The 26,807-nt window shown below is 43.7% G+C and overlaps 2 protein-coding genes across 2 annotated transcripts; both read right to left on the bottom strand.

Moving 5' to 3' along the window:
- Positions 1–10,232, bottom strand: LOC132591904 (sulfotransferase 6B1-like). The gene is made up of 7 exons (XM_060272826.1): positions 9,918–10,232; positions 8,310–8,455; positions 6,869–6,958; positions 6,623–6,746; positions 4,119–4,213; positions 1,931–2,087; positions 1–455 (listed from the first exon to the last, which is right to left on the bottom strand). Exons 1-7 carry the CDS (start codon positions 10,114–10,116, stop codon positions 325–327), a joined length of 942 nt encoding a protein of 313 aa, XP_060128809.1. The 5' UTR covers positions 10,117–10,232; the 3' UTR covers positions 1–324.
- A 69-nt stretch (positions 10,233–10,301) lies between these two features.
- Positions 10,302–26,735, bottom strand: LOC118081927 (sulfotransferase 6B1). The gene is made up of 8 exons (XM_035108531.2): positions 25,605–26,735; positions 20,618–20,870; positions 18,240–18,385; positions 17,578–17,667; positions 17,333–17,456; positions 16,605–16,699; positions 14,420–14,576; positions 10,302–12,944 (listed from the first exon to the last, which is right to left on the bottom strand). Exons 2-8 carry the CDS (start codon positions 20,817–20,819, stop codon positions 12,814–12,816), a joined length of 945 nt encoding a protein of 314 aa, XP_034964422.2. The 5' UTR covers positions 20,820–20,870; positions 25,605–26,735; the 3' UTR covers positions 10,302–12,813.
- Between the last annotated feature and the right edge of the window lie 72 nt (positions 26,736–26,807).

The raw sequence follows: 26,807 nt of genomic DNA, 5'->3' as shown, positions 1-26,807 counted from the left end.
ACCAGACCAAAATTTGAGTCAAGTGTGAATTTATTTAGGGGGGAGGTCTCTGGGTCTGAACACGCAACTGAAGGATAACCAATTTTTATACAATAGTCCAGGAGCAGATATCAAGTCAGTTTGAATTAAGATCCACAAAGAACAAATTCCTCAAGCATCCATAATTTAAGCAAGTCAACCTGCTTAAATATCAAAACTGCTGGAATTGCAAGAGACTGGAAACATTATGGCTTCCTCAATGTTCTGTACAGAAAAAGACAAAGCTAATTGTATTCCAGGAGACTATGGTGGAGGCAGCCAGCCCTTTGAATATAGGTTGCGCCATCAGCTCTTGCAGTAAACCTCATACTTCATCTTAGCTCCTAGTTTGCTTTTGGCTAAACACTCTTTAAACCTTCTGTCCATTTCTTGGTTCTGAGATTCTGAGAACAGGCTCTTCCAGTCACCGACAGATCCTGTAAACATTTAAGATAAATGAAGAGTTTTAACATATATTCAGAAGGTATTTTATTAAACTGGGGTCTCTTCAGTAGAGTGGATTTGCAGTGGCATTGCCACTTGCGGGAAAGGGAAAGGGAAGGCGAAGACAGCAGTGAAGTGAATACTGTGTGATGGCAGCAATATTCTGCTGATCCTCCTGTGCAGCCCCACCCTTGCCACTTGCTTAGCCTTCCCTTCCCCTGCAAAGCAGCAGTGGCTCCACTGCTGGGAGGCTGCTGCTTCACCTCTGTTCCATTGTGGGCCTGCTGCTCCTATTCACCCCATTGTTGGCTAAAGGAGGTAACTGACTTTGACAGAAAGGAACCATAATCGTTTGCTCCTCAGCTGAACACCACACAGCTGCTGTTAGGATTTTCTATGAAACATGCTATTTATTAACCACTCACTGTGCATAAGTCTCTCACACAGGAGCTGTTAATTACAACTACCGGTGAGTCAAAACTAACTTTAAAAGAGGACAGTGCACTGGTTCTTGCTTCACAATAGGGTAGACGGCTATGCAATGTCAAAAAAAGTGGATTTGCATACATTTGAATAGAAATACATCTCACCAGATTGGGGAAGACATCAAGTGACTTATGTGCTCTTTAAACCAACCTTGGACTGGACAGCCCTCAAACAGAGGACACCTTTAGGTAAAGAATGACTAGGAACAGCTCTTAAAAAAAGATCACTGTCTTCTGTAAAGTAGGACTCATGGACATCCTATTCCATAAACTCCAACCATCTCTTGTGGGATGTATGTCCGAGTAATATTTGAAAAATCACCACCTGTTTCTCTTTTAAAATGTATTATCCAATTTGTATCTACGTCCGACACCAAAGTCAGAGACACAAAAGACAGGACTGCCTAATGATGTGAGGGGGATCTTGGTGTAGTTCCTTCTGATGGATCCCTCCCATGCCAAGTCCCCCATATAACATGGGTGCCCTCTTAGCTCTTGGAAACAAGGAGACGAATCAAATCATTGTGGGAAATTTAAGTGGTGGCTCCCAGTTGCTCAGTGCTGTCCACTACTGGGGGGGGGGATATGCGGACAGGAGAGTCCAAAGCAGGCATTAGAAAGGGGCTTCAATGTGACATGAGCAAGTTCCCCAGGATGCTGTATGCTGATACCAGAGACATGATGATGGGAGCTTTTTCTCCACCATAATCCTCAACAATGTCTGAGCTGATTTAATTCAATCAAACATGGATTCCTATTCCTTTACCCTGTCTTCTTGAATGATAACAAAGAATGATAACATGACTTGAAATCACAGGTCTGAACTGAAATATAAACCTTGCAAGCCTTTGTGACATCCCTAATTTACAAAACCATACACACACACAAATAGCTTGATAAGTAACTGTACATAGTTGTGATCACTTAGCAGACAACTGTCGGTGAACAATCTTATTAACCCTCACCATACCCTAGAAATTTACCTTTGCGGAAAAGAGCGTCTCCAAATGCTCCATGAGTTTCGGTAGACTTCTGCTTCATAGCTTTGAAGCTGCAATTTTCTACAACACTTTTAATTTCTTCTTCATTCACAGAAAACCCAAAGAACTTAGCGATTTTTTGCAATCCTAAATTTGGATGCTTGGCCCCCAAAAAACAAGAGAGAACATGTCAAATCTAGTCCTTTCATTCTAGCTGTATGCAACAGTATGTAGTACTGCCACCTTTCCCCCCCCCCCCATAGACATTTTTTATTTCCATTCATCTTCCTTCAAGAATTGAGGAAAGCAGCTTGTGGATACACACCAAGCACTTATGCTGCATGAAGTGCACGCCACTTGTCCAAAAGGCCAGTACTGCAACCTTTTGGGGGGGGGGGGAAGAAGGCACAAGGGCTCTCAGAAGCATTTGTCCGGCTTAGGACAAGGAGGCACAATGCTCTGACAGGATCCTGGAGGCCTGCTGCCTCCCTCCCAAAGTCAGGCAGGGGAGGCTTCTTCACCCAAGCAGCAGCGCCCTGGTGGGTGGACGAGGTAACATCAAGCAGCTATGCCGCCCTCACCACCCAGACTTGCCATCAGGCCACGCCCCCACTGGCCCTCCCCTGCTTGCTGGCGAGTACTGACACTTTTTAAAAAAATCACTGGTGACATCTATAGTGGGGCAAAAGTAATGTGTCTGTTAAATTAACTAAGTACCATCTACTACGGGTCCCCAAACTAAGGCCCGGGGGCCAGATGTGGCCCAATTGTCTTCTAAATCCGGCCCGCGGATGGTCCGGGAACCAGCATGTTTTTACATGAGTAGAATGTGTCCTTTTATTTAAAATGCATCTCAACCCAGAGATTTGTGGGGCATAGGAATTTGTTCATATTTTTTTTCCAAAATATAGTCCAGCCCCCCACAAGGTCTGAGGGACAGTGGACCGGCCCCCTGCTGAAAAAGTTTGCTGACCCCTGTACTACTACAGGTCTGATGGGCAGGGTATAAATAATAAATTATTATTCTTGTTGTTTAGTTGTTTAGTCGTGTCCGGCTCTTCGTGACCCCATGGACCATATTATTATTACTACCCCTTTGTCAATCTGATTTAAATATCTATTTAGGCATATAGACATATAAAGCTATATGCTTGAATTAGGATTGATGGGTTAATTTTTTGTTGTACATATCGACTGGCTTTCCCCCGCTTTCTTTTTGTTATATGCCCATAAAATAATTTTAAAATATAAAAGTTCTAACTCTACACTGAAGGTGGAGACCAACCCAAAGAAATCAGCTATTTTTTTTGCAATCCTGAATGTAGCTCTCCCCCCCCCAAAAAAAAAAACCCAAGAGAGAGCATATTGCATATGTCAAAAACATTACATCTATAGTGGAGCAAAAGTTATGTGTCTGTTAAATTAACACAACATCATCTACTATTCAGTAGTCCAAAGATTTCACCAGCCTTTCGTCTATCTCAATACCTATCTGAAGAAGTGTGCAAAAGCTCATACCAATGACAAACTTAGTTGGTCTCTAAGGTGTTACTGGAAGGAATTTTGTTATTTTGTTTCGACTACGTCAGACCAACACAGCTACCTACCTATAATTTAAATACCTATTTAGGCATATATGGACATATGAAGCTATATGTTTAAATTAGGACTGATTGGTTAATGGTTTTTGTAAGTCAGCTGGCAATATTTTTCCCCTTTCTTTTTGTTATATTTTTAAAATAACATTACTTCAAAATATAAGAATAAAAATGATGTTTTAACTCTACACTGAAGGTGGAGGCCAATGTCATATAAAAAGAAACTCACACAAGTGGTTTCTTCAGCTGTGGTCTCTGCCCTGCTTCCTCCTGGCCTTGCAATAGTGACAGGTGTAGAGCGACCTAGGTATCCCTTGAGAGGTATTCTAGCCTAATATATGCTTTTGCTTTCAAAACTCTGGCCAGAAGAAACCATCTCTTTGGCTTAGCTGCCAGCGTAGGCCACAACCCTAGACAACAACTGTGTTATGAGCATTTCAGAAAACGGTCAGATATGAAATGGCATGTCCGTACGCACTCATCACAGACAGGACATTCACGTATAAAGTGTCCTTGTGCATTTATCGCTTCGATAGCAGTTTAGAAAAAAAAACACCTAGTTTTGATCTTCCTGGGGCTAATGTTAACCTCACCTCCTTAAGTTCTTCGTAACATATGCCCATGACATTTTCATCGTCAATGTACTTGTCCCATTCTGAGACATGGTCAAAGTAGGAGCCCCAACACACTGGATAAAAAGGAGACGAGAGCTGCATGATTTCAACATTTTAAAGCTTATCATTATAAGCAAATTCAGCTATACAAATTAGAATTGCTGGGGGAAGCAGCATTGTTTCCCACAAAGAACACTTCAAAGTAGAAACTATACAAATTTGGGGAGCATTTCAGCAGTTTTTCCTTTTTGTGTGGGGGTTTAAGAGGTTCCTAGTGGTTTCCTGTTGGTGCACAGAAGCCAGTAGCTTTATTTTTCAACTTTTCTCCCATCCCAAATGTCATTCTGGGTGGAAAGAATGTGCGACCCACCACTATCCTACCAGAGTAAGCTCGCCAAAGCATTTTCACCATTTTGTGGCCTTATCCCTGGTTTCTTCCATGCCCAGAGCCCCCTAGAATTCACACATACACCTTAGATCCTTAATGCAAGAACTATCTGAGGATTTAAAGCTCACTGTTAGCATACACACACACACACACACACACACACACACACACACACACATGGATGTTTTAAGAAGGCATGTACATGCATGGCTGTCATGGACTGGCTGGGTGCACAGGAGTGGTGGGAAGCACTAGCTAGGGAACCCCCAAGGGAACCTCCAAGTGATGACAGCTCAGAGCCAGAGGATTGGTGGTGGGACAATGATGAGTTGTCAGAGGGAAAAGAGGGAGCAGGCTAGGAAGAGGGGGTGTCAGGAGCTGAAGAGGGGAAAGGCTTTAGTGAGCAGGAAGAGGCTGGGGCAGAGAGCAGTCTAGAATCAGAGATTGGAAAGGAAAGGCGTCAAGGCAAAGATCAAGCAGGCTGCTGAAGAATCCCGGGGGTCTCCCCCTCCTGCTGCAACTAGGTCCCCTCCCCCCTGATCTCCCAGAACCCTCAGGGGTATGAAGATGGCAGAGAAGAGACAGGCAAGATGATAGCGCTTCAGATTGCTTGGGAAGGAATTGGGGGAGGAGGAGTCTTAGGCAACTGCGGGAAGGCGGGGGACCTTAAGGTAAAGGTAAAGGGACCTCTGACCATTAGGTCCAGTCGCAGACGACTCTGGGGTTGCAGCACTCATCTCGCTTTCCTGGCCGAGGGAGCCGGCGTACAGCTTCCAGGTCATGTGGCCAGCATGACTAAGCCGCTTCTGGCGAACCAGAGCAGCGCACGGAAATGCCTTCCCGCCGGAGCAGTACCTATTTTTTCTACTTGCACTTTGACATGCTTTCGAATTGCTAGGTTGGCAGTAGCAGGGACCGAGCAATGGGAGCTCACCCCGTCGCGGGGGTTCGAACCGCCGACCTTCTGATCAACAAGCCCTAGGCTCTGTGGTTTAACCCAGAGCGCCACCCGCGTCCTTACAACTGCCTCACTGGGGCAAGATCTAATGGGAAGAGTTGCTGTGCTCACTAGACCTGAGCTGTTTTGTTTCTTTGAATAAAGAGTTAACTTCACTGGCACATTGTGAGTTATTGCTGACCTGCTCCCCATACCCACCCTGACAATATAGGATTTTAAACGTTGAAACCAGCACATTGAAATTAGCTTAGATACGAACTGGCAAACAGCACAGCTCATGAAGGTCTAGGGTCCGGACACTGAGGTCCAGCACCAAGGGCCCTCACAGCGAGAAGCAAATTTACAGGGAGCCAGGCAGAGGGCTTTCTTGATAGTGGCGCCCACCCTGTGGAACGCCCTCCCATCAGATGTCAAAGAAATAAACAACTATCTGACTTTTAGAAGACATCTGAAGGCAGCCCTGTTTAGGGATGCTTTTTATATTTGATGAATTATTGTATTTTAATATTTTGTTGGAAGACACCCAGAGTGGCTGGGGAAACCAAGTGTATAAATATATTATTATTATTATTATTATTATTATTATTATTATTATTATTATTATTATTATTTTACATGGCCAAAGGCCAAACTTCCAACAGAAGTTATGCCACTAGATTCTGGAGTGATTGATGTTGCTGGCCCATCTTCAAAGGCAGACCCAGCACAATACAGTAGTCAAGTCAAGTGGTTATCATACATTGGAGCCAACTCCTAGAGGCCGAGGTCCCTTCGCCCTCCCCCCATAAAATATTTGAGGTGGCCAGCTCCCACCCAAAGTTGATGGACATTTCCATTCAAATTGTGTCTGTGTGCTACATCTTGAGATTGATTATGCAGGGCAGGGCTTACCTGCCCCTCCCCAATTTTTTATTCTAGTTGTCACCCTTCTTTCCATAGCATTCCTGGCCGTGTCTAGGTCCTAAGTCTCTGCGAAAGGATGAAGCTGGCATATTAACCAGAGGTGAAAGTACATACACTTGGTTTCTGCTGCCACCTAGATATCCAAATGGGGTCCTAGATCCAGAACCTCTTCCCATACCATGAACTACTTTTGCATATATATTTTTGACATTTGCTGTAAAATAAAAAGGATACCTTTTCCATTCATAAAATCTCTGAAATATGCATCCCATGTTGCATTAGGAAAGGCAGAAAAATTATTGCTGAAGTGAAAATAAGACACCATTGTATCTTTGGGATTCCGAGTCAGCGCCAGTATCTGAAAAAATTAAGATAGGATTCGTGCTTTAAGATTGTGCTCTTAATGCTCTGAAATAATATTTAAGTGAATGCTGCAGTAAAGCAGTCTTAGCTGAAAGACTATAAGATGTATGCACTCACCTTGGCTTTATTTTTGAAAATAGATTTGGGTAGTAAAAGAGGAGGGAGATGAGTTACTATGATCCTTCTGGAAGGTAATTTCGTCATCCTCTTAAATAAGATAGAAAATAAACACTGTGGTCAATCCATTCCTTTCTTCACTACATTGTAGTATGAATTGCAGTGGAAACATTTCCTTCCAGATCTTTCACTAGATCTATTTTCATTTTATTTATTTAATCCCTAGCCTGGTTGGTTCCTAAATGTCTACATAACATACAAAGCACTCTTCCCAATTCTGATTTTAAAGCACAGCTACCACTTTTCTGGGAATGTGTGTGTGTGTGTGTTTGTAATGTCATGTGGTAAATACAATTCTTTCATTGTGTGCACAGTTATCAGTATTTTACAGTTAATTTTTTTTAAACCTGGTTATAAAGACTGATGGGTGAACTTCCAGCTGACCAGGAAAAAGGAAAAATAAACACGATGATGAGCTAGATTTCTGGAACTGGCAGATTTCAGAACACTTTATATGTGCTGCTGTTAATACAAATGACAAAGTGAAATCAACATCTGCGGGGGAAAGTGCATCCCCAATCTAAACCAAACAAAAATTGCAAACCCTCTTCCAATGACTCCTGGCGAGGTTGTGCCTCCCTGGTACATGTCATTATTACGCTCTGTGTCTTCAATCTGCTCTTCGGCTAAAAAGAAGAACTTTTAACAGTCAGAGATGGGAATACATGTGACTGTACCGTGAAATGACATGAAGCAAGTTCTTAAAATAAATAAACAAACAAACTTGCCTCAGAGACACTGTGTCCATCAGGCCATGAATACTTTGGCTTGGCCACCTGTGCCCCTCAGGATGACACGACATAATCACGTGGCCAACTGCGACCAAGCCACAGCTTTTTGCAGTTTAAAATAGGGGAGAAGACGGAAACTGTTTGGCCACCTCAGCGAAATATTACCGGGTACTCCCCTCACCCCAAAGTGATGCAATTCCTCCACGCTCCCACAAAAATAAGTAAAATCTCCATGGAAGGTTTTCTCCAGACACCAAAATGTGCTGGGGAAAGCATTAAGGCAGATCCGCGCTGTACATTTAAAGTATGTTCAATGCGCATTTGAGGGATGTCATATGCTTAAAATGTGCATTGATTGTGCTTTAAATGTGTGGTGTGGCTCTGCAGTAAGTTGAACAGTTAAGTTGAACACCCAAATAATCGGAAAGAGCATGTGCTGCTGGCTTCTATGGGCTCAACATGTATGGAGAAAGGCCAATGTTATTTCCCTCTAGCATAGGAATCCAAATGTCTGCTCCTTGGGTGACAGAGTTCTGATGCTTCCTAAACTCATTTTTAAAAAGAGTGGTTCTCCTAGACAATGAGCACTATCTGTCTGCTTTCCAGAGGCTAATTTATGCCAGTGATGTGCTGATTGCTGGTGAACTAACCTTGATGGCATCTAGATCCCCGAACTCAAGACGTGGAGGCACTGCCAATTCCTCTTCAATTGCCATTCTTCTTTTATATTCCTCTTCTGTATATTTCCCAGCCCTGAATTCCAAGTCACGTAGCATGGTTTCAAGCCAGTTTGTACCTGAATGAGATGCAAAATGTCTGGGGTATGTGCTTCATGCTTCTTTTTAATAACCAGCTCATGGAAATCCCTGCTAATAATAATAATAATAATAATAATAATAATAATAATAATAATAATAATAGTAATTTATTATTTATGCCCCGCCTATCTGGCTGGGCTTCCCCTGCCACTCTGGGCGGCTTCCAACAAACATTAAAATACATCAAATATCACAGATTAAAAACTTCCCTAAACAGGGCTGCCTTTAGGTATTTTCTAAATGTCAGGTAGTTGTTTATCTCTCTGACCTCTGATGGGAGGGTGTTCCACAGGGTGCCACTACCGAGAAGGCCCTCTGCCTGGTTTCCTGTAGCTTTGCTTCTCGCAGTGAGGGAACCGCCAGAAGGCCCTCGGCGCTGGACCTCAGTGTCTGGGCAGAACGATGGGGGTGGAGACGCTCCTTCAGGTATACTGGACCCAGGCCGTTTAGGGCTTTAAAGGTCAGCACCAACACTTTGAATTGTGCTCAGAAACGTACTGGGAGATAATGTAGGTCTTTCAAGACCGGTGTTATGTGGTCTCGGCTCAAGGACACTGCCCACAAATAAAGAATTTATCCAAAATGTAAAAAGTTATTATTAAATTGGTATTTAAAAGACGAAATTGTTAAGGATGTAATGGTAAAATGGGCCCAAGACTTCAGATATACAATAGAATTAGAGAAATGGGGAAATCTTTGGAAATATGATATCAAATTTACAGCCTGCTATTTAAATAAAGAATTTTTTAAAAAAATGATGTGCAGGTGGTACCTCACTCCATCAAAATTGGTGAAAATGAACAAAAAAACCAGTAGTAAGTGCTGGAGATGTAACCATAAGGATGGGAATCTATTCCACATGTGTCTTTAGAAAGCATGCTAGACCCTCCCCCCCCCCCCGAACCTGGCGAGCCCTGAAAGTAGAAGAGCAGAGGGCTCAGAAGCAAAGAGCCCTCAGCACCACTGGTAGAACAGATGATGAATGAGGAAGTGGGAGAGAAGGGGAGGAGAGATTTACTCGGGGCAACACCATTATTCCAAGAGGCTGCATTCCCAAGCCTCTCTCTGTAAACATTGAATAAAAGGCAGATGGTAAGAACTTTTCCTTGTCTTCTCCATTCCTGGCAACCTGCCACGGGAGTTGGTTCCTCTGACCATTCCTCTGACCATTATTAATGTTCAGACATGAATGTGTAGTCTGGGTGTGAAGCCAAATCAGACAGTTCTCCATTTTTTAGTATATAAATAGGGAGAGTCATACAAGTACTCCTCCTGTGACTCTTTCCTCTTCGTGGTTGGGCTATTTAGATTCATTGGCTATAGGTAACTGCACCTTTGTAATTTGTTTTTTATACTGAATATGTTCCATGTAGGGTTATGTTCTTCATATACTGCCTTTCATAAGACATTTTTGTTAGGGTGGAAAAGATGGCTACTCACCCGTTTTAGGATATCCTGCCAGGATCACATCATCCGTTCTGGCATCAAAGGTTTCAAGAGCTTGGAAATTTTCTAGCTTGCAAATAGCAAGAGGATACAAAATCCCTTTATAAGTAAATAGCTTATCTTCTGGAGCTAGCTTGTCAGCATCAGCCGACATCTTGTCCAGAATTTCAATACGTTTCCTGTTCATGGTCATCTTTGTATCTGATGGAATGGACACTTGATGAAGACTGAGATGTGAGCTACTCTGCCCGAACAGATTGATACTTATGTTGATCAGAAAAAGTTAATATATTACCAAGATTATGATTCCTATCTGGTGATGCAGTTCACAGTGTTACTGTTTAACCAAGATGCTTGTAAAGTATCTCTAGCCTTTGTATTTCCCATTCCATACTCACGGCAGTCCTTGATATCTGGGCTTCTGATTCTTTCAGAAGTCATCATTATCAAGAAGAGTTTTGCTGGATCAGTTCAGGTCCTCATAGAAATTGGTTTGGTGTGTTCAGAAAACAGGCATTGCAAAGCAGGAGAAAGAGACTCATTAATAAGTGTGGCAAACAATGAAAAGTGTCAGCAAGTCGTAGAGCAGCCATAATACCATGTATATGTCATAGAATCATAGAGTTGGAAGAGACCACAAGGGCCATCCAGTCCAACCCCACAGGAAACACCATCAAAACATTCCTGACATATGGCTGTCAAGCCTCTGCTTAAAGACCTCCAAAGAAGGAGACTCCACCACACTCCTTGGCAGCAAATTCCACTGCCAAACAGCTCTTACTGTCAGGAAGTTCTTCCTAATGTTTAGGTGGAATCTTCTTTCTTGTAGTTTGAATCCATTGCTCCATGTCCGCTTCTCTGGAGCAGCAGAAAACAACCTTTCTCCCTCCTCTATATGACATCCTTTTATATATTTGAACATGGCTATCATATCATATCATCATATCATATGTCCATTGATTGAAATCAGTGCAAATAAATGATTTTGGACCACCACTTCAAGGGTTTGTAAAATAGGGTTATTTTCCAGCAGCATTTTACAAGAAGATAAACAATGAGCCATGCACAGTTGATAACCTTCATCCCATATCAGCTAGTTTCTTCTGCTTTTGTCTTAAGAGAGCTATTGATTTCTCTGACTAAGTTTGCTTAAACTATTGCACACAGAAGTATGAACTACTGTGGCCACACCCTTACGTAAAAGCTTTGCTTTAAATGCCTTATCTTGGCGTTCTGAGACCAAATGCTACCCTTCAAAGTTTAGCACCTCAGGCCCTGCGAATGAGGAAGTGAGTTGGGGAAGGAGTTAGCTGCAGTTAAACTTAGCTGATTGCAGGTTCTGGGAGCTTATGACCAGAGCTTGTGACCAGGACTTGTGAACATGGGAATTTGTGAGGGTGTTGAGCGGGGAAGGCCCTTGGTGCTGTCTCAATGCATAGAACTAAGAGACATGGGAGGTGAAGAAGCTGCTGCAGAGACCTGCAACACCTGTGCCATGTTTGTCTTCCTCCCAGAGAACATGCAGAAGTATCCTTGTGGCAACTGCAAACTGATTGCCTTGCTGAAAGAGAAGGTATAGCAACTTGAGCTACAGAGCAAGATGCAGAATTTTTCAATAGAGTTGAGTGGACTATGCTGGACTAGTAACACAGGCGGGGTGCCCTTAGAGAGGAAGGAGATTGCCCACTGCAAGTGATGAAACCCTGGAGGAACATGACACACAGAAGCAGGGCTGTCAGGAGCCATGCTGCGTCACTGGAGCTGCAACATGGATTCCACACGCTCACCTCACAGTTTCAACTGGGAGCTGCGTTGCAAAATTCAGGGAAATGCGGAATATTGTGTCCTCCCTAAAAGAGGGCACGTGTTGTGGTGAGACCTGGAGACTGACCTCCTGTGTTGTGGGTGGGTAAGATTGGTCAGCCACAACACCCGATTGGTAGGTCCCTTTATGTTGGGTTCAATCTGGCCAATGGGGCGCAGTCCAAACGGATTGAGGAGGCCTATATATTCACATGCACGTGACCCAGAGCTTCCTCTTTCGGTGCGTACATTTGGAACACCTGCCCACCTCTCCCTACTTTTAGGGCTTTTGTGCTTGACCTTGCTATGCCGCCGTGTGTCGTCTGTCGTTGGGACAGGGGCACGGTAGGAATTTACCCCACTTGGCTGATTGGCTGTGGCCATTGGGGTTTTGCCTGCCGTGTAGCAAATTGTCACATCTTGTAATGTTGTGGATAGGCACTGGTTCAGGTGATAGGGATGGGAGAACACTCTCACCATCACTATGTGAAGGGTATTCCGTTAAAGGAATCCAGGGACTCAAATGGTTTGGTCAACCCCTGAGAGGGGGGTTGTGCCCATGCCTGAGTCCAGGGGAGCATCTGGGGAGTGGACATAGTCTGTTCCTGGCTTTCCGCCTATCCAGGTGTTCACCCTTGGCTGACCTATGCTGGTGCCCTGGGTCAGCGCTACCTGCAAGGGTGCAGGGAGCTAGTCAAACTAGAGCCTATGCAACCACTCACTTTCTGTAATCAATAAAGTTGTGGCCTAAATTCTGCCAAAAACCAGACCAAAATTTGAGTCAAGTGTGAATTTATTTAGGGGGGAGGTCTCTGGGTCTGAACACGCAACTGAAGGATAACCAATTTTTATACAATAGTCCAGGAGCAGATATCAAGTCAGTTTGAATTAAGATCCACAAAGAACAAATTCCTCAAGCATCCATAATTTAAGCAAGTCAACCTGCTTAAATATCAAAACTGCTGGAATTGCAAGAGACTGGAAACATTATGGCTTCCTCAATGTTCTGTACAGAAAAAGACAAAGCTAATTGTATTCCAGGAGACTATGGTGGAGGCAGCCAGCCCTTTGAATATAGGTTGCGCCATCAGCTCTTGCAGTAAACCTCATACTTCATCTTAGCTCCTAGTTTGCTTTTGGCTAAACACTCTTTAAACCTTCTGTCCATTTCTTGGTTCTGAGATTCTGAGAACAGGCTCTTCCAGTCACCGACAGATCCTGTAAACATTTAAGATAAATGAAGAGTTTTAACATATATTCAGAAGGTATTTTATTAAACTGGGGTCTCTTCAGTAGAGTGGATTTGCAGTGGCATTGCCACTTGCGGGAAAGGGAAAGGGAAGGCGAAGACAGCAGTGAAGTGAATACTGTGTGATGGCAGCAATATTCTGCTGATCCTCCTGTGCAGCCCCACCCTTGCCACTTGCTTAGCCTTCCCTTCCCCTGCAAAGCAGCAGTGGCTCCACTGCTGGGAGGCTGCTGCTTCACCTCTGTTCCATTGTGGGCCTGCTGCTCCTATTCACCCCATTGTTGGCTAAAGGAGGTAACTGACTTTGACAGAAAGGAACCATAATCGTTTGCTCCTCAGCTGAACACCACACAGCTGCTGTTAGGATTTTCTATGAAACATGCTATTTATTAACCACTCACTGTGCATAAGTCTCTCACACAGGAGCTGTTAATTACAACTACCGGTGAGTCAAAACTAACTTTAAAAGAGGACAGTGCACTGGTTCTTGCTTCACAATAGGGTAGACGGCTATGCAATGTCAAAAAAAGTGGATTTGCATACATTTGAATAGAAATACATCTCACCAGATTGGGGAAGACATCAAGTGACTTATGTGCTCTTTAAACCAACCTTGGACTGGACAGCCCTCAAACAGAGGACACCTTTAGGTAAAGAATGACTAGGAACAGCTCTTAAAAAAAGATCACTGTCTTCTGTAAAGTAGGACTCATGGACATCCTATTCCATAAACTCCAACCATCTCTTGTGGGATGTATGTCCGAGTAATATTTGAAAAATCACCACCTGTTTCTCTTTTAAAATGTATTATCCAATTTGTATCTACGTCCGACACCAAAGTCAGAGACACAAAAGACAGGACTGCCTAATGATGTGAGGGGGATCTTGGTGTAGTTCCTTCTGATGGATCCCTCCCATGCCAAGTCCCCCATATAACATGGGTGCCCTCTTAGCTCTTGGAAACAAGGAGACGAATCAAATCATTGTGGGAAATTTAAGTGGTGGCTCCCAGTTGCTCAGTGCTGTCCACTACTGGGGGGGGGGATATGCGGACAGGAGAGTCCAAAGCAGGCATTAGAAAGGGGCTTCAATGTGACATGAGCAAGTTCCCCAGGATGCTGTATGCTGATACCAGAGACATGATGATGGGAGCTTTTTCTCCACCATAATCCTCAACAATGTCTGAGCTGATTTAATTCAATCAAACATGGATTCCTATTCCTTTACCCTGTCTTCTTGAATGATAACAAAGAATGATAACATGACTTGAAATCACAGGTCTGAACTGAAATATAAACCTTGCAAGCCTTTGTGACATCCCTAATTTACAAAACCATACACACACACAAATAGCTTGATAAGTAACTGTACATAGTTGTGATCACTTAGCAGACAACTGTCGGTGAACAATCTTATTAACCCTCACCATACCCTAGAAATTTACCTTTGCGGAAAAGAGCGTCTCCAAATGCTCCATGAGTTTCGGTAGACTTCTGCTTCATAGCTTTGAAGCTGCAATTTTCTACAACACTTTTAATTTCTTCTTCATTCACAGAAAACCCAAAGAACTTAGCGATTTTTTGCAATCCTAAATTTGGATGCTTGGCCCCCAAAAAACAAGAGAGAACATGTCAAATCTAGTCCTTTCATTCTAGCTGTATGCAACAGTATGTAGTACTGCCACCTTTCCCCCCCCCCATAGACATTTTTTATTTCCATTCATCTTCCTTCAAGAATTGAGGAAAGCAGCTTGTGGATACACACCAAGCACTTATGCTGCATGAAGTGCACGCCACTTGTCCAAAAGGCCAGTACTGCAACCTTTTGGGGGGGGGGGAAGAAGGCACAAGGGCTCTCAGAAGCATTTGTCCGGCTTAGGACAAGGAGGCACAATGCTCTGACAGGATCCTGGAGGCCTGCTGCCTCCCTCCCAAAGTCAGGCAGGGGAGGCTTCTTCACCCAAGCAGCAGCGCCCTGGTGGGTGGACGAGGTAACATCAAGCAGCTATGCCGCCCTCACCACCCAGACTTGCCATCAGGCCACGCCCCCACTGGCCCTCCCCTGCTTGCTGGCGAGTACTGACACTTTTTAAAAAAATCACTGGTGACATCTATAGTGGGGCAAAAGTAATGTGTCTGTTAAATTAACTAAGTACCATCTACTACGGGTCCCCAAACTAAGGCCCGGGGGCCAGATGTGGCCCAATTGTCTTCTAAATCCGGCCCGCGGATGGTCCGGGAACCAGCATGTTTTTACATGAGTAGAATGTGTCCTTTTATTTAAAATGCATCTCAACCCAGAGATTTGTGGGGCATAGGAATTTGTTCATATTTTTTTTCCAAAATATAGTCCAGCCCCCCACAAGGTCTGAGGGACAGTGGACCGGCCCCCTGCTGAAAAAGTTTGCTGACCCCTGTACTACTACAGGTCTGATGGGCAGGGTATAAATAATAAATTATTATTCTTGTTGTTTAGTTGTTTAGTCGTGTCCGGCTCTTCGTGACCCCATGGACCATATTATTATTACTACCCCTTTGTCAATCTGATTTAAATATCTATTTAGGCATATAGACATATAAAGCTATATGCTTGAATTAGGATTGATGGGTTAATTTTTTGTTGTACATATCGACTGGCTTTCCCCCGCTTTCTTTTTGTTATATGCCCATAAAATAATTTTAAAATATAAAAGTTCTAACTCTACACTGAAGGTGGAGACCAACCCAAAGAAATCAGCTATTTTTTTTGCAATCCTGAATGTAGCTCTCCCCCCCCCAAAAAAAAAAACCCAAGAGAGAGCATATTGCATATGTCAAAAACATTACATCTATAGTGGAGCAAAAGTTATGTGTCTGTTAAATTAACACAACATCATCTACTATTCAGTAGTCCAAAGATTTCACCAGCCTTTCGTCTATCTCAATACCTATCTGAAGAAGTGTGCAAAAGCTCATACCAATGACAAACTTAGTTGGTCTCTAAGGTGTTACTGGAAGGAATTTTGTTATTTTGTTTCGACTACGTCAGACCAACACAGCTACCTACCTATAATTTAAATACCTATTTAGGCATATATGGACATATGAAGCTATATGTTTAAATTAGGACTGATTGGTTAATGGTTTTTGTAAGTCAGCTGGCAATATTTTTCCCCTTTCTTTTTGTTATATTTTTAAAATAACATTACTTCAAAATATAAGAATAAAAATGATGTTTTAACTCTACACTGAAGGTGGAGGCCAATGTCATATAAAAAGAAACTCACACAAGTGGTTTCTTCAGCTGTGGTCTCTGCCCTGCTTCCTCCTGGCCTTGCAATAGTGACAGGTGTAGAGCGACCTAGGTATCCCTTGAGAGGTATTCTAGCCTAATATATGCTTTTGCTTTCAAAACTCTGGCCAGAAGAAACCATCTCTTTGGCTTAGCTGCCAGCGTAGGCCACAACCCTACACAACAACTGTGTTATGAGCATTTCAGAAAACGGTCAGACATGAAATGGCATGTCCGTACGCACTCATCACAGACAGGACATTCACGTATAAAGTGTCCTTGTGCATTTATCGCTTCGATAGCAGTTTAGAAAAAAACACACCTAGTTTTGATCTTCCTGGGGCTAATGTTAACCTCACCTCCTTAAGTTCTTCGTAACATATGCCCATGACATTTTCATCGTCAATGTACTTGTCCCATTCTGAGACATGGTCAAAGTAGGAGCCCCAACACACTGGATAAAAAGGAGATGAGAGCTGCATGATTTCAACATTTTAAAGCTTATCATTATAAGCAAATTCAGCTATACAAATTAGAATTGCTGGGGGAAGCAGCATTGTTTTCCAAAACGAGCACTTCAAAGTAGATGATATCAACATTTTAACGCTTAACAGGCTCTCTGCTAGCATACCCACATAAACTCGCCTGCATACACACATGCGGGAACGCTCATTGGATCTGCTTTCCCATGCATGTGGACACTGATGTTTTAAGAATGCATGTGACTGCATGTAGAATTTTAAATTTTGAGATTAGCCTAGATACACATTGGGAAACAGCACAGTTCATGAAGGCCCACTATTACGAGTCGTGCTGCTAGATTCTGGCAGATGGACAATTCTGGCCCATCTTCAAAGGCAACCCCAGCTAAAAGCACATTACAAGAGGTTGCCATAGCATTCATGACAGTGTCTAGGTCCTAAGTCCCTAAGAAAGGATTCAGTGGGCATATTAACCAAAGGTGATAATACACACTCGCAGCTTCTGCTCCCACCTGGACATCAGAATGGGGGGGGGGGCAGATCCAGGACCTCTTTCCATACTGTGAACTACTCTTGCATGATTTTATTCAAAATAAAGTGGATACCTTTTCCATTCATAAAATCTGTGAAATGTGCATCCCATGTTGAATTAGGAAGGACAGAAAGGTTATTGTTAAAATGAAAATAAGACACCATTGTATCCTTTGGATTCCGAATCAGCACCAGTATCTGAAACACAAAGATAAAAATCACGCTTTAAGAATGTGCTCTTAATGCTCTGAAATGACATTTAAGTGAATGTTGCAGTAAAGCAGTCTTAGCTGAAAGACTTTAAGATGTATGCACTTACCTTGGCTTTACTTTTGAAAATAGATTTGGGTAGTAAATGAGGAAGGAGATGAGTTACTATGATCCTTCTGGAAGGTAATTTCGTCATCCTCTTAAATAAGATAGGAAATAAACACTGTGGTCAATTCATTCCTTTCTTCACTACAGTCATACCTCGGGTTACGAATGCTGCGGGTTGGGCATTTTGGGGTTGCGGACCGTGCCGAACCCGGAAGTACCAGAATGGGTTACTTCCAGGTTTCAGTGCTCACGCATGCGCAGAAGTGCAAAATGACCGCGTGTGCATGCACAAAAGTGCTGAATCGCATCACGCGCATGCGCAGATGCAGTGCTTCAGGCTGCGAACGCTGCGGGTTGCGAACATGCCTCCCGCATGGATCATGTTCGCAACCCGTGGTTGCGTCATGTGATATGCGTCATGTGATATGTGTCATGTGATAAATACAACTCTTTTATTGTGTGCACAGTTATCCACATGTTTTTATATTTCCCGTAAGCTGCCCAGAGTATCTGAGGAAACCTAGCCTGATGGGTGCAGAATAATAATAATAATAATAATAATAATAATAATAATAATAGGTTTTTTTTAAAAAAAAACTGTGCTTAAAATGCTTTTCAGAGAAGAAATAAAGTCAGTGATGTGCTGATTGTTGATGAACTAACCTTGAATGCATCTAGATTCCCAAACTCGAGGCGTGAAGGCACTGATAATTCTTCTTCAATAGCCTTTCTTCTTTCCGTTTCCGCTTCTGTATATTTCCCAGCCCTGATTTCCAAGCCACTGAGCATGGTTTCAAGCCAATTTGTACCTGAAGGAAATGAAATATGTCTTATGTATGTGCTTGAGACTGGCACAAATGACCATAGTTGCCAAGTCTCCTGTTTTCCCGTTTTTAAAGCCGTATCCCGCTGTCATCCCGAATGGCGAAATATCCCGTAATTCCCCCAGATTTTTTTGCGGTGCCACTCTGCCCATGTCTGGGCACCAGACATCGGGCAGCGCCGGCACCGGAAGTTGCTTCTCCGACTTCCGGTGCCGGCGCTGCTGATCCCGTATTTTTCTAACCGGGACTTGGTAGCTATGCAAATGACCACTATGGCTTCATGCTGCTTTTAAATAATTTGCTCATAGAAATTCCTGGTGCTCAAGGACACTGTCCACAAATGTCCCCTGGTATCCTTTACTGGTGACTTCTCACCAATGATAACATGGGCAATTATGCACCAGAAAACCTCAGGGATTGTAGTTATACAGGTGATATATGTGTGTCATCCCTACTGACTGACAGATGGGGACTACAGCACTGTGACTTAGGGATAGGTGAATTGGTCGGTTTTGGGTTTCTCTCAAAGCTTGAGATCTTTCTGAACTTTTGGAGTTCTGAATTAATTGGACTTGTTGAGATGCCAGAATGTTGAAGTAATTGGTTATCTTTCTGAAGGAACCAATGCATTAGAAATTCACCAATATTCCCATTTTTCTTTCTGAATGTTGCACATATGGGCTTCAGTTCATTGGTCATCCTCTTCACATTACATGATAACTGATACTGATAAATTGATATATGAAAAAATTGACATTGAGGACACCTCAAAAAAGCAAACTTGATGTAATTGCACATACAATTCTATCAAGACTCTTTTTGAATAGACATGTTGTGAGGGATCCCCTGTTTCCCACCCCTCACTGCTTTAATATCAGAGGCTCTCCCTGTGCTTCTCCACAAACAGGAGAAAAACCTCCAGTGTCCAAATTGGACTTGTCTCCAGAGTACCTCAGGCACTGCATTCGCAACCTATTGCCACCAGTGGTGTCTCCCTCCCTGAGATCCCTACTGCTACAATGTGCCTCTCCCTTAGGCAACTATGTGGCTCCTTTAGCTTCGCTAACCAGCCCTTTGTATGACAAGAGAAAAAAGCAAACAGTTTCCTCTTCCACAGGAAAGCTTTGTTCTCCCCTCTTTGTCACACCTCTGAAGGTACTGAGACACTGCCGAGTCAGTGAACATTTAAGCACATTTAACTTTATTATTTAACTTATAAACATGAATTTCTTTGGTTCTCAAAAGCACATATCTTCTTTTTATATAACACAGACTTGTTAATACAGCTCCTGCATCCCTCTCTGACACTCTACTCTCAACTGCCAACTGCCAACTGCCATTTAGAATGCCCTCTAGCTCCGCCTCCCAGGGAACACCTGCCTATAATGGGAGTGATAGATTAACTAATGATGAACTGGAATCATCATCAGGCACTATTCCGCCACACATGTGGGGACAGTAACAGCCCCACAGAAAATAAATTGTGCTGCAGTTGCATGTGCAAGCACAACAACTTTGCTTTTGTTGCAGAGTTTTTGTGCACATTGGTGTCACCAGGGTGTGGGATTGGGGAGAAGCAAATGATTTAAAGATGTGGAAAACAGAGTAATGCTGTGCATGCATCAGTTCTGAATTTTGGAAATTCTATTATAAATGAACTTTTAATCTTGACTTTATTTTGACTAGATCAATAATGGAATTATCAATGATCAGATCTGGAGGTGAAGCCAAATCAGACAGTTCTCCATTTTTTGAGTATATAAACAGGGAGAGTCATATAAGTACTCCTCCCATGGCTCCTTCCTCATCATGGTTGGGCTATATAGATTCATCATAAAAATCTTGGCTATATGTAACAGCACCTTTGCGATTTGTTTTTTATACTGAATATAATAAGAAGAATAACAACAATAATTTATTATTTGTAGCCCACCCATCTGGCTGGGTTTCCCCAGCCTCTCTGGGCGGCTTCCAACAAAATATTAAAATACAATAGTCCATCAAACATTAAAAGCTTCCCTAAACAGGGCTGCCTTCAGGTGTCTTCTAAAAGTCTGGTAGTTGTTTTTCTCTTTGACATCGGGTGGGAGGGCATTCCACAGGGTGGGTGCCACTACTAAGAAGGCCCTCTGCCTGTATCTTCCATGTATGGTTATATTCCTTATATACTGCCTTTCATAAGGCATTTTTGTTAGGGTAGAAAATATGGCTACTCACCTGTTTTAGGATATCCTACCAGGATCACATCATCCATTCTAGCATCAAAGGTTTCAAGAGCTTGGAAATTTTCTAGCTTGCAAACAACAGCAGGATACAAAATCCCATTATAGGTCAACAGTTTATCTTCTGGAGCTAGATTGACACCATCAGCCAATATGTTGTCCGTAATTTCAATCCCATGTTTACCTCTCACGGCCATCTTTGTGTCTGATGGGACGGGCACTTCATGAAAACTGATATTTTCTCTATTCTGCCCAAACAAATGAATGTTGATCAGAACAAAGTTAATAGATTACCACAGTTGCAATTTGTAGGTATGTGCTGAGGCATTCAGAATGTAAAGTTACTGTTTAACGAAGATTGCTGGAAGATGTTTGGAAAACATCTCTAGCCTTTATAGAATCATAGAGTTGGAAGAGACCACGAGGGCCATCCAGTCCAACCACCTGCCAAGCAGGGAACACCATCAAAGCATTCTTGACATATGCCTGTCAAGCCTCTGCTTAAAGACCTCCAAAGAAGGAGACTCCACCACACTCCTTGGCAGCAAATTCCACTGCCGAACAGCTCTTACTGTCAGGAAGTTCTTCCTAATGTTTAGGTGGAAGCTTCTTTCTTGACGTTTGAATCCATTGCTCCGTGTCCGCTTCTCTGGAGCAGCAGAAAACATCCTTTCTCCCTCCTCTATATGACATCCTTTCATATACTTGAACATGGCTATCATATCACCCCTTAACCTTCTCTTCTCCAGGCTAAACATACCCAGCTCCCTAAGTCGTTCCTCATTAGGCATCGTTCCCATTGCAAGTTAACTGCAGTCCTTGACATCTGGGCAGGGCCGGATTTAGGTTTGATGAGGCCCTAAGCTACTGAAGGTAATGGGGCCCTTTATATGTCCAGCATAGCTGCCAAGTTATCCCTTTTTTTAAGGGATTTTCCCTTATGCTGAATAGGCTTCCTCGCGAGAAAAGGGAAAACTTGGCAGCTATGATGTCCAGCTGTCCTTCGTCAACAACAAACTGTCACTGTTTTTTGTGTTGAATACCGGTATATGCTATATTGTAATTTATGGACCTAATAGGTATCTAAAGCCATTTGCACCTAACAAAATAGAAACCGACACAACACAAAACACTGTTGCTGTATGTAGGCTTTATTTTATTTGTTTTTTATCTTATATTTTGGAAATGTACATCCAGGTGTTTTTTTTCCTTTAAATTTTTTGGGGGGCCCTAAGCTACAGCTTGTTTAGCTTATACGTAAATCCGGCACTGCACCTGGGCTGCCAATTCTTTCAGAAGTCATCAGCATTAAGAAGGGTTTTACTGAATCAGTTCCAATGTCATCTTACCTGGCATTGGGTTTTCACAGTGGCTAATCAGATGCTAGTGGGAAGCCTGCAAGCAGAACATGAGTCCACTTGCCCCACTTGCGATTCTCAGCAGTTGGTATTCAGAGGCATACTACCCAGCAGTGGAGCTACTGAAATGTTGCCTGCATTCCCAACACACATTTTAGAATTAGAATTGGTTTTGGAGTTCAGAAAACAGTCCTTGTGTGTGTGGAGCATGGGAGAGTGATTCATGTATAAATGTGGTAAACAACGAGAAGTTGCAGTTAGTCATTGAGCAGCCATGATCAGACACAGACGAAATCTGCCTCCTCAGTAATTATTATTACAGTCATACCTTGGTTTAAGTACTCTTCGGTTTGAGTACTTTCAGTTTAAGTACTCCGCGGACCCGTCTGGAACGGATTAATCCACTTTCCATTACTTTCAATGGGAAAGTTCGCTTCAGGTTAAGCACCCTCAGGGGCATAGGAAGATAGGGGCAGTGGGCACGGGCCACCCCGAGCGGCGGGCTCCAAGGGGCGCCATCGCAGACACCCACCCCCAAAATGCGCGCCCCACCCCCGGAATGTGTGCCACGCCCTTCCGGGAGACGTGCCACGCCCCTGGAACACACGCCCTGCCCCTCCGGGAGGCATGCCTCGCCCCGGAACGCACACCCCGCCCCTCCAGGAGGCACGCCTCACTCCCAGGCATCAGCCCCGCCCCCACTCCCGGTGCCGGAGCCTGAAGCTCCGCCACTGAGCATGCTTCAGGTTAAGTACAGACTTCCAGAACCAATTGTGTACTTAAACCGAGGTACCACTGTACTATGATGCTGATTATTATTATTATTATTATTATTATTATTATTATTATTATTATTATTTCTACCCCGCCCATCTGGCTCGGCTTCCCCAGCCACTCTGGGCGGCTTCCAACAGAAGGTTAAAAATACATTAACCAATGACAATAAGCCTAGTTTTGAGACAGAATCTGCCTTGTTTGCCCTTTGGGATAACCTTTGCTGGCAAAGCAGGTAGGGGTGTGTGGTGTGTGTGTGTGTGTGTGTGTGTGTGTGTGTGTGTGTGTGTGAGAGAGAGAGAGAGAGAGAGAGAGAGAGAGAGAGAGAGAGAGAGAGAGAGAGAGAGAGAGAGAGAGACTGATTCCTTTGGACCTCTGAGGGGTTTTCTAAGCCATTGGTTATACCACTCTGCAGAGGTTCACCAAGCTACGTGTGAGAGGCAACACTTGGCAGTTGTTCCACTCCTACTCGGTGGGTGAGTTGAGTAAGATGGGATTGTTGCTCAAACCCCTTTGCAATTGCACAATTGGGGCCCTGCGGATTTCTGTTCTTTCCCTTGAGCTATTTAATGTTGACATTTCTGTTGGGAAACCTTTGCAGCTTGAGGGTCATATTCCTGCAACATTCCAGGAGCCACATGCCAGTGCTGGGCAGGGTGAGAGGCCAAAGTAGACAGAGCAATGAGTGCAAATTCTTACCTTTCTACAGTAGGTACACCCACACGTAGCCCACTTTAGCATTTATCTGGGCAAGCCAGAGTCATTATCAGAGTCCAGCCAGATAGAAACCCTCACGAAGGGTGTGAAACAAGGCCTGTGAGGGGTGTGGCTTGAGGAGAGAAGTGTGTAGCTGGGGAGGGATATGGGCTGGAGAGAGTCCCAAGGGCCAGATAAAGAGGCCTCAGGGCCATATTTGGCCTGTGGACCTGAGGTTCCCCACCCCTGATCTACAGGGAACTCCCAGGAGAGGTCATCTAGAGATGTGGGTGGAGATATATAGGTGACACTCAGCTTTCCCTCTCTTTTCCGTCAGATGCAGGGGAGGCTGTGGACTTACTGAATCAATGCTTGGGCACGGCAATGGGCTGGATGAAGGTGAATAGACTCAATCGAGGCAAGATGTCGGTGCTGCAGGTGGGTGATTCATACACCCAGCTGAATGGGGTTCAACCTGTTCTGAACAGGGTTGGAATTCCATCTAAAGAATCAGGTTCACATCCTGGGGTCAGTTATTGATCCAGTTTTGTCATTAGTGGTTAAAGGGACCTCTGTGGTTTCTTCCTATCGGCTTCAGCTGAAATGCCAGCAGCAACCACACCTGGATGGAGATGGCTTGGCCACTGTAACCTCCTGTTCAGACTATTGTGACATGGTATATGGCAGGCGGATTTAAGGACAGCACAGATTCTGCAGGGTGTCCATAATAAGGCCACAGAATAACTTATGGAACTGGGCAGTCGGATCATATTGCGCAACTGCTTTGGCTGGCCAATTTAAGGTGACGGTTATTATCCTTTTAACCTGGCTTGGGACCAGGTTACTTGAAAGATCAGCTTCTACCATATATACCTACATACCAATCATGGCATGGCTATACATTATCACCTGTAAAAGAGGCAGCATCATAGCTGCCAAGTTATCCCTTTTTAAAAGGGATTTTCCCTTATGCTGAATAGGATTCCTCGCGAGAAAAGGGAAAACTTGGCAGCTATGGGCAGCATACATCAGAAAAGCAGTTGCTGGGAACACTGGCGGAGGAAGATGAGTGCGGGGGAGTGCCCCGCCCCTGCCAGCACGATCCCGGCAGGGTGCCATCATGGGTGATTCCCCCACCCGTGCTGGGCGCACCGCCCCCAGGACACATGCCACGCCCCTGCCCCAGCCCCAGCCCCGCCTGTTCTCCGCCCCCGCCCCCCGGTGCATGAAGCTCCACCACTGGCTGGGAAACAAAAATGCGTAACAAGTTCTTCCCTCTACAGGGCAGTAGAAACACTAGTGAAATTGTATTGTGAGTACAAGCAACTGGAGTGTTGTTTTCTAGCAGCATTTTACGATAAACCATGAGACAGCACAGAGTAATATGAGACAGAGTAATATGCAGTTGATGACTTTCATCCCATATCAGCTGGTATCTTCTGCTGTTGTCTCAAGAGAGCTATCTATTTATCTGACTACCGTAGGTTTGCTTAAACTTTTACATACTAGAAAGGTATGAACTTCTGGGACCCACCCTTACACAAAAGCTTTGCTTTTAATGCTTTAACTTGGTGTTCCCAGAACTTAAACCCCACCCTTTGATGCTTGGAGCCCCAGGGCCTATGAAACATAAGAGCTCTTGCCTCTCTAGTCTGGTGTGTGGTTCCCCACAGAAGCCTCTGAAGCCCCCATGGGAAGCCCACCAGCAACCACAGGAAGGCAACAGCCCTCTTCTGCTCTTGTTTTCCAGCAAATGGGATTCAAATGCTGCCCCTGACCATGGAGGTAGAGTGGTAACCATGTTGACTAGTAGCCTTGTTCTCTATGAACTTGTCCGATAGCCTTTTAAAGCCATCTGAATTCTTGCCATCTCCACATCTGGTTAGTGTGGGAATGTTGAGGAAGGTAGGAGAGGATATATTGAATATATATTATCCCTCCTCACTCACGCTACTTGAGCAAACAGCAGAGCACATTCCATTGCGGATTGCTGGAAGCAAGCTGATGATTCGTTAGAATCCTTTTAAATTTAGCAATGCAGTCTGGATTGTCTGGTCTGGCTTGTTCCTGGTAAGTTTCCCCTTTATTTCCCTCTTAAAATAAATAATAAAACCACAACAGTCTTCTTTAAAGGTAAGAGTAAAGTTGACTTACACTCAGTTCGCAGCAGTAATCTGAAGGCAGGCTTTATCTTGTGGTTACAGTTACATTTGCGGAGAAAATAAGTCTGAGCTGGGCTTCAGGCTTTCTATCCTCTGTAAGGATGAGCCAAGTGCTGGCTAAGAGCCAGAAGAAGAGGTCCACGCCCATCTACCTGGTCACACACAAGGGAAGGAGGCTCCAGAGCAGGCATGACAGGAAGTCCTCCCTGTCTGGAGCCACATTCCTCTGCATGCCCATTCTAGGCAACAGGAAAATGTTGCATTTGACTGCTTCAGTGATGATATATTCCACAGTTAGGTACTGTGCAGATTCCAGGAAATTGCTTGCACCAAGACTTCTAGGACGAAGCAACAGAACCTCCATTTCTGAATACAGTGGTATCTCGGTTTATGAACACAATTGGTTCCAGAAGTCTGTTCATAAACTGAAGTGAACTTTCCCATTGAAAGTAATGGAAAGTGGATTAATCCGTTCCAGACGGGTCCGCAGAGTACTCAACCTGAAGCGTACTTAACCCAAAGCATGGGTGTAATTGGTTCCGGAAGTCTGTTCATAAACTGAAGCGTTCATAAAACTGAAGCGAACTTTCCCATTGAAAGTAATGGAAAGTAAATTAATCCGTTCCAGATGGGTCCGCGGCATTCATAAACCGAAAATTCGTAAACCGAGGTGTTTGTAAACCGAGGTTCCACTGTATGTGAAATCCAGTAGTTATTCATATCTGTCTCCAGTCCAGATACATCTGTCACTCTATTTTTTAAAACTTTTAAATGTGTCATTTGCAAAGCACCACCTGCTAATCTGTGTGAAGACTTGATCTTCAGCTCAAGAAAGTAGTCTTCAAAATTCTTATACCAAATTTCAAAATGGAAATTAATTTTTTTAAATATTTTCCAGTTTAGGAATCTTTCTTCTTTCTGATCTAGTAATTAGGGGGATGCTACCACACAAGTCCGCTCACCCCTCTTGGTGCAGCAGCACTGCAGGGCGGCAGAGGCTTCACTGGGGCCCCAATTGGATGTAAGTCTTAGGAACCCCCATCTGGATTGACCACGCCTCACTTCCAGCCACTGGGCAAGAATTATTTTGATTGTCCCAAGCCAAACCTCTTTTGTTTGCATTCAATAAAGTTGTGGCCTGTTTTGACCCAAAAACCCAGCCTCATTGGATTCTTATTTGCATGGGTTGGGGGGT

Source organism: Zootoca vivipara, chromosome 3 (assembly GCF_963506605.1).
Source record: "Zootoca vivipara chromosome 3, rZooViv1.1, whole genome shotgun sequence".
Taxonomy (NCBI): domain Eukaryota; kingdom Metazoa; phylum Chordata; class Lepidosauria; order Squamata; family Lacertidae; genus Zootoca; species Zootoca vivipara.
Note: the sequence above shows the minus strand (reverse complement) of the source record. Positions and strands in the feature narration are given on the sequence as shown.